Genomic DNA, 18086 nt, shown 5'->3' with positions numbered 1-18086 from the left:
ATGGAGAGCCTGGCGCAGCCCCCGCCGCCCCCGGGCTCGCTGCAGACGGGCGGCGGGGGCGCTGCCAGCCGGCTCCGCCTGGGAGAGGCGGCGGCGGACGAAGGCGGCTGCAGGGAGGCCGAGGAGGGCGGCGAGCGGCGCAGCCCTTCCCCTCCTCCGGCCCCCGCTCCCGCCGCGGCCCCTCGGACCGCGTCCCCCTCCCGGGCCGCGGAGAGTGGTGAGGCGGCGGAGGGCGCGGGGCTGGCGGTACCGGAGAGTCCCGGAGCGGCGCCCGCTTCGGAGAGCGGTCCCGCGGGAGCCGGCTCCGGGAGCAGCGGCGCTCCCAGCCCGCCGGGGGAGGAGTCCCGCAGCCTGGACTCGCTGGAGTCCTTCTCCAACCTGCACTCCTGCTGCCCGAGCAGCTCCGAGCTCAACAGCGACGCCGACGAGGCGGTGGTGGCGGGGGCCTCCTCGGGGGGCCCGGCCCCGGAGCCCGAAGGGGACAGGCCGGCGGCGGGCTCCCAGCTCCTCTCCGCTTCCAAGGAGCGCTTCCCGGGGCAGTCGGTCTATCACATCAAGTGGGTCCGCTGGAAGGAGGAGAACACGCCCGTCATCACCCAGAACGAGAACGGCCCCTGCCCGTTGCTGGCCATCATGAACGTGCTGCTCCTGGCCTGGAAGGTACCGGGCGGGCGGGCGCCATGGCGGGGCCGGGCGGGCGGGGCCGCGCGGGCAGCGGCGGCGGCTCGTGTGGCGCCGGCAGCGCTCGGGGCTCCCGAGCCAGCGCGGCGTGAGGGCACCGCGGGAAGTTCGTGCTGTTTAGGACAAGGACGTTATCGAGAACGCTGGAGGGGAACTTCTGACAAGGGCATGTGGCGATAGGACAAGGAGGAATGGCTTTAAACTAGCAGAGGGCAAGTTTAGATACAAGGAAAAAATTCTTCCCCATGAAGGTGAGATGAGGCACTGGCCCAGGTTGCCCAGGGAATCTGTGGATGCTCCATCCCTGCCAGTGTCCGAGGGCCAGGTTGGTTGGGTCTCTGGGCAACATGGTCTTGTAAAGGGTGTCCCTGCCCATGGTAGAAGGATTGGAACATGATGATCTTTCAGATCTCTTTCAACCAAAACCATTCCGTGTTTCCTTCAAGAAATACACAGGCTTATTTCTGCTGTTAAGCACGTGTCTCACATATAGAACTTGGAAAATAAATCGTGGAGTATGTTGCCAATATACTACTTAGATGCCGCTGTCTTATATAGACTTACTTCGTTGTTGTCTTAATACAGAAATAAAATAACTAGATGATGTTTACTAAACTGAACGATATATAACATAATAGTTTGCAGATTTCCACAGGTTTCTAGTAAGTAAAGATTACTGTTTATAGCACTGAGTACATAGGTGATATTTTTGGAAAATAGCTTTATATAATAAAGTCCATGTAGAGTTGTGCAAAATGCAGAATTGTACAACGTGTGCATTTGTACAAATAACTGCCTGAGTAATGGGGACACATTCATACAGTTACACAATATAGATTGTATTTAAATTAATGAATAAATCAGGTAGCGATCAAGTACACCTTTGAGGGCTGGAAGTTCTTGTGCTCTGTAGCCATCGTGGATGCGAACTCCTCATAGTCTTAAAATAATTTTTTCCCCCAATCTTTTAAGTAATTAAAATCTAAGGCATAATGTAGTTCTTAACATGTCTCTGTGGAAGGAGTATCTGTTGGAGGAAAGCTGTAAGGTTGTGTGCATTGCAAAACAAGACGTGAGTGGCACGTCTCAGGAAATGCTGGCAATTCAGCCCCGGAAGACTGAAGAGCTAATAGAATGGAGTCCTGAAATAGGAAAGCTTTACAAGAATAGCTTTTATGTTGTAGTAACAAGGGGAAGAAATTTGGTATTGGAAGAGGAAGAGGTTGTTTGCAGTGTGACAGGTGACTTAGGAAAAGGTCAGAATGGAAATATGTTATGAGAAGAAATTTGTTTGGGTGCAGCTAATTGCAGAAGATCAACGCTCTTGGTCGAGTTACAATTTCTACACATTTTTCTGAGCAGAATATCCCAGACATCAGGAGGAAGACTCTGGGTACAGTGATCTTGCTACTTAAGCATCAGAAAAAGCAGTAGAGGGAAGTTGTGTATGGGTTCAAGGTATTGCCTCATGTAGGTTCTGCTATCCTCAGGAGGGTGTGAATGTTGTCACGAGCTTCAGTCTTGAACACCTGGTTTCTGTGCTCCTTTTTAGCATCTGGGGGTGACTTGAAAAACTTGCCATTCCTTATCGTTTTGTGTGGTGGCATTTTAAAAGAAACTGCTAGTTACAGGATCTTCCTTTTTAATCTTTGATTTAATGGGACAGCACTGGTCCTGTTGTTTGAATTCAAGTTTTAGGAGGTTTTGTTCTTCAGCATTCTTCCTTTTCCCTCTGCTGCTGCTCTCCAACCAGAATTTTAACTGACTTTCTGCTGGGATCAAATATTACATTAGTGAGAATTAAGGTAATACCCAGTTTTAAAAATAGGCAAGAACCAAAATACCCCTGGGAGTGCTCTGCTGTTTCTTATTGTTCAGATTACAGGAAGTTTTCTATAGTTCTGTCTATGTAAAGCCTCAGCAGAATTTACATAAGTTGCAGACAAGCAGCTAAACTGGTGAAACTATCATCACAAGTTATTTATAGGCTTGAGGGTTTTTGTGTTAGTTGGTTATACATTGTAGTTCCTTGTAATTGATTTTCCTAATTACTGCCTCTACAAATTGGCCTTTCTTTTCCCCAGTTCATAGTCAAGAACCATGTTGACAGTGGTTGGGGTGGCAGCTCATCTGTACATCACTGACATTAGCTTGCTGCATGTGAAGGCTGAGGATGGACATCTACCTTCTCACTCCTCCTGAACCAAGATGAATACTGGATTGGGTCAAGTAATTATAATTTGAGAACAAGAAGGCAGACCGAAAGATGAAAATAGGCAAAAGTAGAGTGAGAATACCATAGTACATATTAGGTGAAAAGAAGCTATGTGTAATGGGAAAAAAGGGCATAAGAAGGAGATGAGGAGGGAAAAGAGAATCACAATAGGGAATAAGAGGTTAAACAGTTATGCTTTGGGTTCTATTCCCTGTATCAGCCATCATCTTTCCTTCTCAGAACTGTGTCCTGACAGAGTTGAGAGTTCAGGTCATCCTGTGGGTAGATCTGGTCTCAGTCAATTTAAGTGCAGTACTGGTTTGGCAGTTGGGGTTTTGGAAATTCTGAAATAGTAGCACCCACTGTGACTGTTCAGATTCCATTTTGAAAACACCAGGTTTGGGAACTTGTGATAAAGCTTGTGATAAAACTGCTGCCTCTCTTTTATCCACTACTTTCAAAGGATACATAAAACTTTGAGGTGGCAGATTGCAGAAGCTGTATTTTAAATATTAAAATTATGAAATTACTTTTCTTTTGAAGTGTTTTTGCAGTCTGCCTGTCTAAGTGTAACTTGCAGTTTAGCCTGTAGGAGAGAGAGCCAAGGAGTTCTGCCACAGGAGTGTTACAGAAATGTTGTTCTGAGGAGAAAAACAAAAGCACTGTGATATCAACTTGGAAAAGTAGCTGTTGTGCAGAACAGCTGTTGTGCAAAACAGTGTTGTAAGCACTTAGACTTGTGTGATGGAAATGAAGCAGAAGTAGAGATTGAAAGAAACATTTTTAAATGTATGCACAAGCATGAGATGTGTCCTGATGTAGTGTAGCACAATGTTTTCCAGCTTATTTAAATCTGGAGATTGCTCAGGTTTTGCTCAGGCCTGTGTCTCACTTTGTGGTTAAGCTTAGCAATGCTAAGTAGGCTTTTCTAAGTGCCTTTTATGATCTTTGTTAGATGTAGTTCGTACAACACTTTCTGATAACTTCTGGTATTTCATTAAATGTAATTTGGGGCAGGGGGAATGCAGCCATCATCAGATGCTAAAAGCTTAGTGGGAGTGCCACGTGATTCTGCTCTGCGCTTCTTAGGTAGGGTGCGATGTCTTGTAGGTGAAGAATGCTGTGAACCTCAACATGTTGCACAGAAATGACATATCTGAAATGTCCAGAGAAGATTTTGAAACATAAAACAAAAAGGGAAAACTTTATACATTTTGAATATAAATAATATTAATATTGCCTTAAGAAGTGCGTGCACTTGGAATATCTTATCCTTATGTAGGAGAACAATGCCAGTTGCGTATTTGAAAATGTCTTGGAAAGTTTCTGTTTCATAATCCTCTCAACAAACGGAAAGAGCTATATTCCCTACACACCTAGTTCTACTAAAAGCTTGGTAACTTTTAGAACAGTATGAATTACCTATTTAGGTATCATAACAATTATATAAGTAAATGTTATAATGTTATATAACCATTTTCTTGCTTAGATGTATCCAAACTGATGTGCAGGGAAGAGGTAGAGTAAAAAATTCTAGTTAGACACTCTTAGTGTTAGGTTTTCATAAAGACGGCCTTTTTCAGAGGGGCTGAGCACAGCAGGCTCCTGCAGATCGCCACTCCGTCTGTCAGAGGCTGCAGTGGTGGTGCTGCTCTGAGGGCTGGCACCGGCCTTCACACGTGATGTGCTGTCCGCCTTGCTGAGCTGCGTCCGTATGGCCGGAGTTGGCACAGATTGCTCAGCGGGGCCTTGGCAGCCTCCCTTCCTCCGCACCTGTGGGACGAGGTGAGCCCGCAGATCGCAGCCTGGAGCCGTGCCAGGCGCAGCAGCAAGCCCGCTCCCGGGGGCTGGAGGGACCCGGCTCAGGGGGAGACGCTGAGGGCGTGGGACGGCAGCACACGCTCTCGTGTGAAGGTGCATGAAGCTGCTCCTGCCAGGCCAGGGGCGCTTATTTGCATAGAATATTAATTGGGGTTTTTTTGTCAAAGCTACTTGAAGCTACCCTTACCTCTCTAGAGCACTGCGTTCAGAGGAATTGCGTGTTTTATATAAACATGTTTTGAGACTACAAGACTTATATAATACTTATTATATAAGCCATTAGAAATTTTCTTGGACCCTTTTGATATTCATAGTATTTTTGGAACTGTTATCCTCTATGCATGACTATATCACTTAATTTTTTAAGCCCTTCTGTAGTGTGGAAGAATATGGTGGAAAATTAGTATTATGTAGTTTTGGGGTTTGTAGTCTAATTCATAGAAACTGTGTAAGCTTTATTAGGCAATCTATTCCATATGAGAATTTGTTTACCACTCTTTTAATTAAAATATGCCTCAACTGTATGTCATGCTGTAGTTGTGTGAGAAGGACTAAGTTTCCCACTCCTGAGTGTAGGAAATGAAATGTAGCTAGAGTAAGAAAGAGCCATCAGGGCAAAAGGCCAGGAAACTGCAGTCGAGGGGTACAGGAAATGGGTGGGAGTTGAGGAAATGCATTTTTCCTAAAATGTAGAACTGATGTAAAATCTAGCAACTAAACATTGAAACCTATTGAAAAAATGTGTCCCTCAAAATCATGCATTGTTATGGACAACAGCACCTTCTACTGCTGTTGTTTACATTGTTTTCTTCTTTTGATTTATATGGATAATGACAGTGGTTCTGTATGATGTGCTCTCCCTTACATTCTAAGGTATTTTTCTCTCCGATTTCCTCTTCACTGTACATTTCCTGTCACTTAAGGCTTGCAATGAAGCTCTGAACAGCTGGGAAATTTCATGTTCTCTCTATATCCTTAAGTCAGCTCTGTTTAGAAGTACTTAGAACTGTGTTGGAACCCCATTAGCCTACTTTAAAGGTGTGATCAAGGTCCCACTGCAAATGCCAGCCCTAAAATTATGCCTTGAAGTAACCAATTAACTTTGCTTAGCATTTAATCAAGCAGTTAATTTTGAGATGTAGCTTGCTAAAATATCCAGCTTTGAGAGATCCTGGAGATATGAGTAAAACCACTTTGCTTTTTCTGCAGTAAAAAATAAATAGTTAGCTTTGCCATTGTGAGGGAAAGTTCCATTTGTTAACCAGCGATATAAATAATATGTTGAGCTATTTGTACATAGAGCTCAAATATAGGTAAGCCATGTAATTGTGTTTTAGAGTTGGTGTTTGTCCTGTAAGCATGCTTCTAGAGGTTCCAGATGTGGTGCAGAGCAGAAACCCCCAAGCAATGCTGACTGAGCTGATACAAATGGTTAAATAAATAATAAAAAGAGATAACTTCCGTCCTGAAAGAACCATCACAGGAGCCCAGTCAGCAGTTGAGGGAGCAGTGGTAGTTTTCCTTCTTACTGTACTGGCACATTTGTGCTGTAGCTCTTCTAGCAGGGCTGGTGGAGGTGATGCTGTTCTGTGCCTTAGGTGTGATGAGCTCAGGGGTGTGCACAGCTGGTATTTGCTAAGACTTGAATGCTGCCAGCCCCGACTGAAAGTTTAAGAAGCAGCTTTTTGAACTTGTAGTCCTTTTGTTTACATGGCTCAATACACTATATTTATGTGAGTACTGTGAATACTCAGTATGAATATTGTGAACTGGATCAAAGAGTATGAAAACATTTAGCCTACTGAGCATTAGTTTTGGGAAGAGTTAAGTTCTGTAAGTTACAATCAGTTGTCATTCATTTAATATTTTCAGAAAACCATGTGCCTATGCATGCATGCTTGATTTTTCTTTAATTCCTTTCCAAGATCCCAGTACTACCAGCTTCTTTATGTGCCCACCCTCTCTGGGTCGATCACTATGGGGAATATGTCAACTCTAACCCAAGTAGGAACGTATTTCTTAGAGTATAAATAACAAAGCCATATTAACTTGGGTATCTTTCTTCTTCCAAATTTAATGAAACTTCTTGTGAATTCATATGTTTAACACATTTACCTTTTGTCAAATATAATTAAAATTAATAAGACAGATGTATCTGTCTTGCCAATCACACCTAATTTTCCCAGCAAAGTTATTAAAATAGCTCAGTTTTCATACTGAAAACCCTCTCCATCACCATGTGAACAAAGTAATGTGTTGCTATACTGTAAATTTGAGTTTGGGGTGCTGCATCAAAGGCTTTATGTATATTGCTCTTCCATTTCCTGGTTTTCTACTTCTTCATTCTTCTCCACAACCAGAAAAGTAGGTGGAACCTATTAAATCTCAAACATGAGTTAACAGTCTCACATCATAGCTTTCTATATGTGTCAAGGAGAGCACTGATCAGTATTGAGGAACTTGATTAGAAAAATTCCTGATATAATAAATACCTTTTCTAGAATTTGAATGGCAAGATGTTGGAGGGTGATAGGATGAGAAAATGAAAAACTGAAGAGAGCTAAAGAATCAACTCCCAAGACAAACTAACCCCAGACTCTAGGAAAATTCAGATTTATGCAGACAGAAATTGAGTGCACTCTGTTTAAAGTCTGTATCCTCCTGTGGTACTTCTTCAGATTGCCAGAAGCATGTCCTTGTATGTGTTTGTGCTTTGACTGTTGCATGTCTTCGTGCAGTAAATGGAAGTGTTCAACCAAAATGTTTACCCAGGAAGCTCGAAGAGATGAGACTGCAGGAAGCTTTTAGCTCTGCCAAGGTGGTTGGATTTAGCCGGTGATGATGGTGGGAATAGATCAGGGAAGAGGAGAATGGAATCTTCACCACAGAGTTCTGTGTGTCTGGTCTGCTCTTTGTGGAGTCACACCAAACCCCTGGAATGTGAACGTGGGATGAGAGGCTGGGAGGTCATTTCCTTCTACCTGCACAAGTCTTTGGCTTTGCTGTCCCAGCAGCTACTGACACTAGATCCTTTACAGACTTTACGCAGGAACTTTTTGAGCTAATACTCAGTTAAGAATTTTAGTGACGGTAGGGAGTCAAAGACTTGAGGAAGATGTTTTCTTAACAGTTCCCAGTGTGTTAATTCTGAGTGCTTGTAGTTGAGCCACAGCACTGAGTGGTGTGAGTTCCTGTGAAGTGGAGGGGGATGCTGGAGAAATGTTTTGGAGGGAGAAGGGAGCACTTTGCAGAGACATGCAGGTGGGAAAAAGTGCTGTGTGCATGTGGTTTTTCTAAAAACCAAAGTGCCTTTTTAATCTCTTCTTGTGGCTGCCGTTTAGTAGAGGTCCAGTATGCCAATGGCCTTATAAACTGGTGAGGGAAATGTAATCAGAAGTCTTCTGTCTAGAAATACCATGCTTTTTAAATGGTAGTGTTTTGGTGTTTAATATACTTCTACTTTGACAGATTAAACTGCCACCAATGATGGAAATCATAACGGCTGAACAGCTGATGGAATACTTAGGTTAGTAATTGTAATAAATTGCTTTCACTTGTATGTTGTACTTTGTAGTGCATAGAACTGTTTTATTTATTTACTATTTTATTCAGCTTTTTATTTGATTCAAAAACTACTTTCAGTATTTAGTTACTTATGCTTTTCTTTAACTGTTTTAGAAGTTTCCTGCACTGCTTTCTAACGTGATTGGTCTAGTTGATGCCCTTGATATGGCTTAGTGCACCAACACATTGACAGATTTAAAATTATTCATGTCTCATACCATGTTGTTTTATTAGAGTTGACAGAATGTAGTAAGTCAACTCTGTCTTTAATTGTCTATAGTAATTCTAATGCTTGGAAGTATGACCCAGTTAAAAGAAAAAATAATGTAGTCCTCACAGTGATTTGGGTCTCATTTGCAGGCACTACTCTGGTATCATATTCAGTGTTCAGCAAAGCTGCAACTCTTTGTATCTGACAGGGCTAGAACTTTAATACCCCTCATGATCCAAGTGATAAAAGTGCAATTGTGATTGTGCTTAAGCTGTATGTACCACTTTTCCTTCACTTGTAGCCTGACTAATACAAAATGTTTGAACTTATAGACTAGGTTTGATTTTTCTTAAGAAGGAGAAAAAAGCCCTTAGTACATTTTCTTTCTTTTTGCTTGTAAAGAATATAGCTCGTTCTTTTCACAAGTGATTTCCTGACTCTTCTGAGTCAGAAAAGTTACCTACATAATTTTCTCAAAAAAATAAAAAATCTTGCTCCCTGTATCTAAACATTTCTTGTAGTTGCATTGATGACACAGCACTGTCTGAAGTCACTGCATAATTCCAGTTGTCTAGATGTGTATTCTTTCTTGAAGGCATCGTTTAGCTTCTGGAATTATCTTACTAACTTGAATAATAAAACTGTGTTCAAATGATTTAGGTTCCTGTTCACTCGACAGGATTAGCAGTTGCAGTTCTTCTACAGCTTAGAAAAACCCTGCCAAAACCAACAAAACAGCCTTCGACCACTTTCAAGTTAAGAGTATAAATTAGGAAACCTATAATGGTATTTTTCTGAGTTAAGTAATGGAGCAAGGGAATAAGTACAAAAACATTGAAATAGAACCTGGAAAGTGGATACTAGTCTCTAAAGATATTATAAATCTTGAACCTCAGTGTGTTAATTAATTATTAATTAATTTATTACCTTTGTGTTGCAGACAAAGGTGGAGTACAAGTGTTGTGGTTTAAGCTCAGACAGCCCCTTGCTCACTCCCCTACCAGTGAGATCAGGTAGAGAATGGGGAGGGAAAAAGCCAGAAAACCCGTGGCTTGAGTTAAAGACTCAGTGTAGGGAAAGCAGAGCAAAACAGGGAATTAATTCACTGCTTCCCACGGGCAGGCAAGTGTTCAGTCATCCCCAGGGAGCAGCACCCTGTCACACGTGGTGACTGGGGAAGAAGAACACCATCACTCCAAGTGTTCTCCCTTCCTCCTCCTTCCCCCTCTCCGTACACTGGGCATGCTGTCGTGTGTGTGGAGCATCCTGTGGTCAGTGGGGGTCACCTGTCCTGGCTGTGTCTCCTGTGCACCCCCAGCCCTCAGCAGCACGGCCCTGTGAAAAGCAGGAAGGGCCTTGGCTCTGTGTGAGCCCTGCTGAGCAATAACAAAAACATCTCTGTGTTATCAGCCCTGTGTTCAGCACAAATCCAAGCACAGCCCCGCACCAGCCACTGTGAAGAGAGCTAACTGTACTGCAGTCAAAACTAGCACAACAAGTTTTATAGAATTACTGGTGTATAAAACGTGGCAAAACATTCACAGTATCAGTCAGGATAAGTGGTTGCCTTTTTAAATTCTGCCCAGAATTACATACCTTACTGTGAACAGTTTGACCTTTTTATATTTTTAAGCTGAGGTACAGAGGTAAGTTAGTTTTTCAGTAATTAAGCGATTGGTAATATACCCCAAGAGATTATGAAATGTTGCTTTAGTAACAGTGTTGGCCATTTGAATTTTGTTTCTTAATATGATCATACTAAGTTTTTTATATTCATATTTTACTCCATAATTATAATTCAGGTCATAAAACAATGTGATCTCATTAATTTGGTAGAAAACTTCAGCTGTGGTATTTATTATCAGTCAGCTTTAGTCAGAAATATTCATAGAAATGTTGAAGCTTTGAGTGTGGAATAAATTGAATTTCATTTTTGCTTTCTTTTAGGAGACTACATTCTTGACGCAAAACCTAAAGAGATATCTGAAATTCAGCGACTTAATTATGAGCAGGTAAGGAAAACACAGTTTTCTTAAACACAGGAAGCACAGTTGCTCCTAAAACACAGTTGCATATGTCTGAGGAAACGAGCACTACCTTTCTCACCTAGGGTTTGTCACCTTGTTAAAACCCAGAAGCATAGACACAGTTGTTTGTAGTTTGTTTTTTTTCTGGGCTTGATGTAGAGTAATAATTTTATACATGTGCTATTAGTGAAGAAAAACTCACTATCTATTAACACAAGACACTCTTTTTTTCCCCCTGTTATGAGAGAAATTAAGTAAAATGGGTTTTATTGAGGAACTGTAACACAAAGGTACTAGTAAAAGTATATAACAGGGTGGTTGCTTTTTGAAGTCCTCTGTTACATGTCCTTGAGCTGCTCTGTTCTGTGGTGACTGCCAGAGTTTCTCTGAGGATGTAAACTGAGTCTTAATGGTGATGTACAGAAACAGGTCGGTGCCATATTATGGAAGGCAACATTATTTGAACTGGCCACTCTTTATATGTCATTGCAGAATTCTTTCTATTCTAAAGATAATGCCATTAGTTTTAAAAACTATTAATTTAGTATATCTTTTCCAAGCTTTGTCTGTAGTCATAGCTGGGTTTTTTTGGTTACTCGTGGAAAAATGAATTTGAATTTTTTATTAGGTATAAGGTTTCAAGGGAGTTCTGTTTATTCTTAAGTAATTTTTTCCTGTTCTCATTCAGTTATTAAAAATCAAATCAGATAACTTGAGATTGATTTGTATGAGATTACAGGAATTACTTTTGTAATAACAAAATTGGCTATTTTTTCCCAAACAATTCTGTGCTCTAGAAGGTTATAGCTCTAATCAGCTTACAGGAGGGTGATGAAAACTATTATACCTGGTGAAAGTACAACCTCTATAGCTTTCTTATGCTCAAATATATGGATTTGTTTACATAAATGTTACATACCTTAAGTTTTTAACTGTGTAATTTCAAAGAAGCCTTCTGTTGTAGAAATCTCCTAAGTTGTTTTGAAGGTGTGGAAATAGCTAAAGTAGAAGTGATAATGTTGAAATTGTAGTGAGAAACTTCTGTGGTTTTCTGGTCCGTTTGATGTAATCCTGCTTTGTTTGTAAAGTAAACAGTAAAAAATCAATGTAGCGATTGTCTGTAGATGTACGATCTGAGTTTGCGGACAGCTAATGCTGACTTACTATGGACTTCTTATTCATTTAGCAGAGTAAGATTTTGGCAAAATTTCTTTTGGAACACCTCAGACAGGTTTTTATGTTTGGTATCTGGTCCCTGCTAATGACATGCACTTCTTAGGGTCGATTGGTTTGCCTTTAAAATGATAAAAATGTAAAAGTTGAAGTCAGTCTTGAGAATTACTTCAAAATCTCACTAAATTCTAAGCCTTGTGACATGACAAAGTTGCCAGTGGGATGAAGCAAAATGTACTAAGGTGGTGGGAGCTGTTCCTTTCCCGGTCATGGAAACGTGACAGAACAGTGCAGTTAAAGGGCTACAGGCATTAAAACTCTCATTTATAGCAGCCATGCTCAAGTGCAGATTCTGGTCAGAAGACAACAGAAGCAACTGTCTTTAACCATTAGTGGTTTTAGTCTGTGAATCTTTGCTGTCTCCATCTCCTGTCCAATCTGTATTTCTGGTCTTTGTCATGTTTTTTTTCCTATTGACATAAGCCTGAGTTCCTCTTAAACAACAGAATGTTGCAAAACCCAAAAACCCCCAAACGAACAACAAACAAACAAAGTGCCTCAGTTTCCCCAAATACTTTGCACAGACTTTCTGGCCATACTCTTTGTGGGCTTTTCTCACTTAGTGGAAAATTCTTTTTCCTGCATGTCAGGATTTTTTTTTTTTTTTTTTAATCTGTTGGTTCAAGATAACTGTCTTTCAAAGCACATTTTCTTTGGCTCATTTTTCCTTTCTGTGATTGGAACTTCAAAACTTGATAATTCTCCTTAGGGTTCCATTGGGATCACTACTCTAATAAGTGCTATTTTCGTGAGTTGTTTGTACAGTAGAATCTACAGGCTATTTAAAGGTATGCCCACAATAAGATAGCAAATGTGTTTTATTAGAGAAAAAAAAAGGTGAACAATGAAGATTCTTAGTATTGAGCCCTGAAATTAGAGTTGGCAAGTGGGTCTGTGTAGGTCTTATTGTTCATTCACTATTTAGTGATGAGTACTTCAGCCTGACTTGTAAGGCTTAAAAGAGGAGAAGAAACCTCAAGAAAATCCCTTGAAGATTCCCTTATAATTGAGTTTTCTTGCAAACATCTGTCTTGTGGCTTTGGGAAATGGACCTAAAAGCAATCAGAACTGCCTAAGACTAGTTTATGGGTGTAAAAGAAGAAACAATCAGGTAGAGGTGATTGGAGGGAGATTCCTATATTTCAGCTATCTTCTGGCGCAATGTGTAACCTGAATGTGCATTGAAACATTTGTTTAGGCAATTTACTCTTTTAAATTTTGTTTTAGTTTGAAGTGTTGAGTTGATGAAGGGTTACAAGAGTAACCACCAAGTATACAAAGCTGTGTTGGGTCATCTGTTCTTTTTTTTCTTTCTGTTGTCAGAATATGAGTGATGCAATGGCAATTCTGCATAAGTTGCAGACAGGTCTGGATGTCAATGTGAAGTTCACAGGTGTCCGAGTATTTGAATACACACCTGAATGCATAGTGTTTGATCTTCTTGATATCCCCTTGTACCATGGATGGTTAGTGGACCCTCAGGTAACTTATTCTGTTTCAATTTTTTTTTTTTAAAAAAAAAGTTATTCTGAATATTATTGGTGGGAGGGGAGGTATTTCTGAATTTTAACAAGTCAGTAATGAATACAGTAATGGATTTTTTAAATCTAGTCAGAAGAATTGAGGCATGAATAGAGACTGTGTTGTTTTTTAGTGCAGAAACTTTTTAGAGCCTGGGTCTATAGTCATTACTTTAAAAGCCTTCTATGACTCTGTAAAATAGAATTGTTTTTTGAGGAAGTAGCACCCCGGATATGGTGTCCCAGTCATCATTTTTGAAAGCTTATTAGCGAACATGTGGAAGGAATACAAAGTTACTTTCCTCCTTTTTTAAATTCTAATTTATTAGTCACTGCTATTGAGAAATGAGGATAGTGGAACTGGTGGGAGAGAACTGCATCTTTAGTGTAATTTATTTTTAATTATATTATTTCATAAACAATAAAGTAGTATTGTTTACTTAGGCAGAAACTGGTGAGTTTTGCTGGAATAATAATGCCTAAGAGTTTTTCTTTTCATGCCTTTTTGGTGAGAGTTGCTGTTCACTTATCCTGGCCCAGCTGATCCAACTCGTGCAGTGTTCTCCATGTGCCTTAGCTTTTGATGCTAAGGGTTAACTGAGGGATTTAAAATAGGATCTGAGATAGCAAAGTGTGTAACACTCTGCTCAAATTGTTTTGGCCTAGATTTTTTAAGGGGATAACATCCCCTCTTTATTGAATTCTAACTGTCTTATTAATAATTGCCACTAGCTTGCAGTTATGTTCTGTTCTTCTCAAAGGTAAATTCTTCATGTTGTTCCTTCCTGCTGCAGGTTGCTGACATAGTAAAAGCAGTTGGTAACTGCAGTTACAATCAGCTGGTGGAGAAGATCATTTCTTGTAAACAGTCAGAAAACAGTGAACTGGTTAGCGAAGGTAGGTAATGTTTTTTTGTATTTTATCAAAGTATGTGCTCTGCCAAATCTAAGTTACATATTTTCCATGTGGGTCATGCTGAGTAGAGGTACAAGTGGGAAGAGCTGCGTTCTGCCTGCTGAGCTGCTTTCCCTGGGCAGGCACACAGCGCAGTGCTTGTCTTCTCAACTTCTCTGAGGCATTCTCTTGATCTATTCAATACACTTTTTCAAAAGCTGGCAAGAACTTCCTCTATTGTGGCAGCATTCAGATTTCAACTTAGCGATGTATTATCTCCTATAATTAGAATATGAATTGTATACTCCATTGCATCAATGAAAAACATGAGTAATATTAGAAGTGGATATAGCATTTTTGAACATGGGAAGGTTTGTTTACAATGCTGTGGTTTTAGAACTTTGAAATTTGTCTCCTTTCTGACTAAGGCTTGTGGCAATTTGGGGATGTAGGGGGGAGATAGGAAAAATACTACTATTGTTACCAGGTGTTATATTAGCAAGTGTGTAACAGACACATGTAACAGTATGTGTTGCTTTTGTAGGGTTTGTAGCTGAGCAGTTCCTAAATAACACAGCTACACAATTGACATACCATGGACTGTGTGAGTTGACTTCAGCTGTCCAGGAGGGAGAACTTTGTGTGTTCTTCAGGAACAACCATTTTAGCACCATGACCAAATACAAGGTACATCCAATATTTTTGTCTTTATTGTTGTGTTTGTGTGCTCATTTCAAAGCAAGTCATGGTTTTTTCACTGTCTTGAAATAAAATTAAATTGCAGGTTGTTATATGTAAATATAGCTTATGGTGAATGTAAGGTCTGTAGCAAATGTTACTTAGGAATTATTGATTACAGTGATTTAGACACTGGGATCCATTACTGCTTTAAATCTTCCTGTTGCCTTTCCCTTTATGTTCAGTTTACTCCCTGTGTTAACTCTTTCTGGTTATGTATGGTTACATACACTTCTTACGTGGCTTAAATTTTCTTGCAGTTTGTGGTTGGCAGGATAAGGTTAATTTAATTAATTTCTTGTTTCTGAGGATCTAGAAGTTTGCATTACATTTGGACCAGTAAATTAATAGATCCCTGTGCAAAATACACTTGGAGAAGTTGGGATGAGCTACAATATTGGTTCCCTTTATTAGGGATCTGGGGAAGCAAAATGGTAGCAGTTGTGAAAGAAGTATTCCAGGATACAAAAAGCAGATGTCAGCTTGGTTAGTGCTTCAGGGACTCCTTCCTCGGTGGAATGGAGAGTCTGGCTTGGCAAGTTTACATTCATTTATGGAGCATCTTCATGCTAAAACAACTTTACTTTTGCTGAGATGGTAGTATATGAGTTTTTACTCTTGTATAGAACTTCTAAAATTATGTTTTGGTTATCTGTTATTTAATAAGACTTTAATTTCATGTGCACTTGTACTTATGAATAATGGAAATAAAAGCAGAAAAAGAAGAGGTGTGTAACATGCAAAAAAGTTAGGAAACCACTGGTTTTGCCATTATATGATAATGAGAAGTACCTCATGCAAATGACACTTTCATTTGTCACTACTAGACCTTTTTTCCTCCCTCTGTTTATCTTGACTGTCAATGCTAATCTTTGGCATTCCGAGTAACTACTCATAAGCTGAGCTAAAGGTCTGAACAGTCCTCATAAATAATGCTTAACTCTACAAGCAGGTAATGCATTTGGTTTTCTGTTAGAGTACATCTGAGGTCTGTTTTAAATCTGTGCATACAATGCCACTCTCTTAAAGCAGTAGGGCAAGTAAAAGGATCTTTCTCCTCCCTTCTTCCATTTAAATAACCAAAAGCTAGTAAATATGTGTGTGGTCAAATATTACACTTCCTGATGTAGCTCATTTAAATCACAATTTTGAGTATAGTTTTTCCGCTCTCTGCTTTTCTAAATTTAGTTCTTGGATTGGCTGGTGGTAGCTTGTGAAGCAAGCCTGTACACTGTTTTATGCTTTCATTATGGAGTGGGATGGAAAGAATAAACCACAACCTCAACACAGTTTGGTTTTAAAAAAGAAAATAGTAGAAGTACAGCTGTACTTCTGGGGTACAAATGGTATCTGGAGGTGCAGGATACCTCTTTTACTTTGTTTAAAGGCTATTCCTGATAAAATACATAAGTCCTCCTGGAAATAATGTGTTTTTGTGCTATTACTAAAGCCTTTAAAATCTAAAATATTGTTTGTACTAAGTAGAGTCAATGAGTATCACTTTGACCTGTGGATTATAAATACAGGTTAGTTTTGTAAAACGCAGGCTCTTTGTAGTCTTTTGCAGCCCAGTATTTAGATTAAAGGCCAGAACCTGGCGTGTGTTTGTGCTTTATCCGCATCATACTTGTGAACATGTCTCAGCTGAGATCCTTTTTCCTTATAGAAATAAAATGTAACACTTCAATGAGTTAAATACCCTTAGCCAATATTAATAATACAGAACAGGTTAAGGCCATGACTAAAAATCTGTGTGTTGAGTTTTACCTGTAAGAACTAAATACAAGTCCTAAGAAATATGAAGTTAAAATGTTTGAAGAAGAATGTTGTTTGTCTTTCTAGGGTTTGCTGCTGCTAAGTCACAGTGGTCTTAATCTTGTGCTTTTTGAGAATTCTTAGAATTCTGAAATGCTGTTTTAAAATAGAGGCCATTATTCTTGTTTTTCACAATCATTATGGGGACTGCCTTTGTAGTTAGTGTTTAATTTTCATTTACATGTTTAATTTTCATTTACATGTTTTAGTTCCTGAGGTTATTACTTGTAAACAGTGTTCACTTTGATTTGGATTTTTTGCTGAGTGGTACGTGACAGAATTTGTTAATAAAGACAGAAAATAATTTTTAAATTGATATTTAAAGGCCAGCAGTATCTCTTTTGCCTGCTTCTAACCTATCCAGCTGTTTGCAGTAGCTGTACATCTACGGGGTCTTTTGTATTAAGTCAGAAATAGACTTAACTTGGGCTTCTAGCCAAGATCAGCTATCCAGAAATTTTTGGACCTCCAGGATACTCATATGAGTGCCAAAGGCATTGTTGCTACAGGGTAGTGATTTTTTTCCAACTGTTTCACTCTTTCCATCTCCTGGGTTTAACGCTCGCTCTGCAGATGGAGTTTCCTCACAGTTTGAGCAGTAGTCAGCAGTAGCTGGACTATGGAGAGAAGTCCATCCACTGGGAAAACTGGAGACATAACATATGCCCAGGAAAATGGAGGTGTAGAACTTCCAGGGCAAGAATGGTGCAATTATTTTTTGTCTTTCTCTAATACTGCCTTTCACTCTTTCCCCTCAAAACCAATACATGGAAACGTATAAATAAAGCAGCTATAAAGTTAATCAAAACCGAATTACATATTTAATAAGTTATGTCGGTGTAATAAAATCAGTGTATTTTTAGCAACACAGCTTGAGCAATTAGCGATTATTATTCTAATTAAGCTAATGCTTCAGTTTTTATTTGGCAGCTATGGTGTACAGCTGATACAAGGACTTGTACACTGGGGATATTTTTTAAATGCAGTGTGGATTTTTTAAGGGTGATATTTTAGTGAAAGGACTTGGATTTCCGTACCTTGTCCATTTGCCCAAGTAATAATTTTTTCTACTCCCCGTCCCTTTAATGGCATACTAATAGTCTTGGCTCTTGTGATTATACAGTGGTAATTTTCAGCAGTTAAAAATGTGATTTTATTTTTTTGCCTTTGCTTTTCATTATGCAGATAATAAATACATCAAATGATAATTTCCTAGATCAAGGAAAAACAGGACTGTAAAGAGGGGATCAGTTTGGTAAGATCTTAGTTCAGTTGGAATGTTTTTCCCACAGACTTGTTTGTAATAGAACCTGTGTTCTTTACCGAAAAGTATCAAAACACCTCTTTGGATTTTTAAGTATGTGTGT

The 18086-nt window shown here is 39.8% G+C and overlaps 1 protein-coding gene across 2 annotated transcripts in view; it reads left to right on the top strand.

The window, feature by feature from the left end:
• The window catches only part of MINDY2 (MINDY lysine 48 deubiquitinase 2), a 32648-nt gene continuing 14562 nt past the window's right edge, over positions 1-18086 (top strand). For both annotated transcript variants that reach the window (XR_005702971.1, XM_040077292.1), the window contains exons 1-6: positions 1-660; positions 8186-8243; positions 10440-10504; positions 13076-13234; positions 14067-14169; positions 14711-14853. Coding sequence is in view for 1 of the 2 variants with exons in the window: in XM_040077292.1 (XP_039933226.1) it covers positions 1-660; positions 8186-8243; positions 10440-10504; positions 13076-13234; positions 14067-14169; positions 14711-14853 (1188 nt within the window). In the remaining variant the exon portion in view is untranslated. The remainder of the gene's footprint in view (positions 661-8185; positions 8244-10439; positions 10505-13075; positions 13235-14066; positions 14170-14710; positions 14854-18086) is intronic.

Source organism: Hirundo rustica, chromosome 13 (genome assembly GCF_015227805.2).
Source record: "Hirundo rustica isolate bHirRus1 chromosome 13, bHirRus1.pri.v3, whole genome shotgun sequence".
Lineage (NCBI taxonomy): Eukaryota > Metazoa > Chordata > Aves > Passeriformes > Hirundinidae > Hirundo > Hirundo rustica.
The sequence above is the reverse complement of the archived record's forward strand: the minus strand, read 5'-3'. Positions and strand labels throughout refer to the sequence as shown.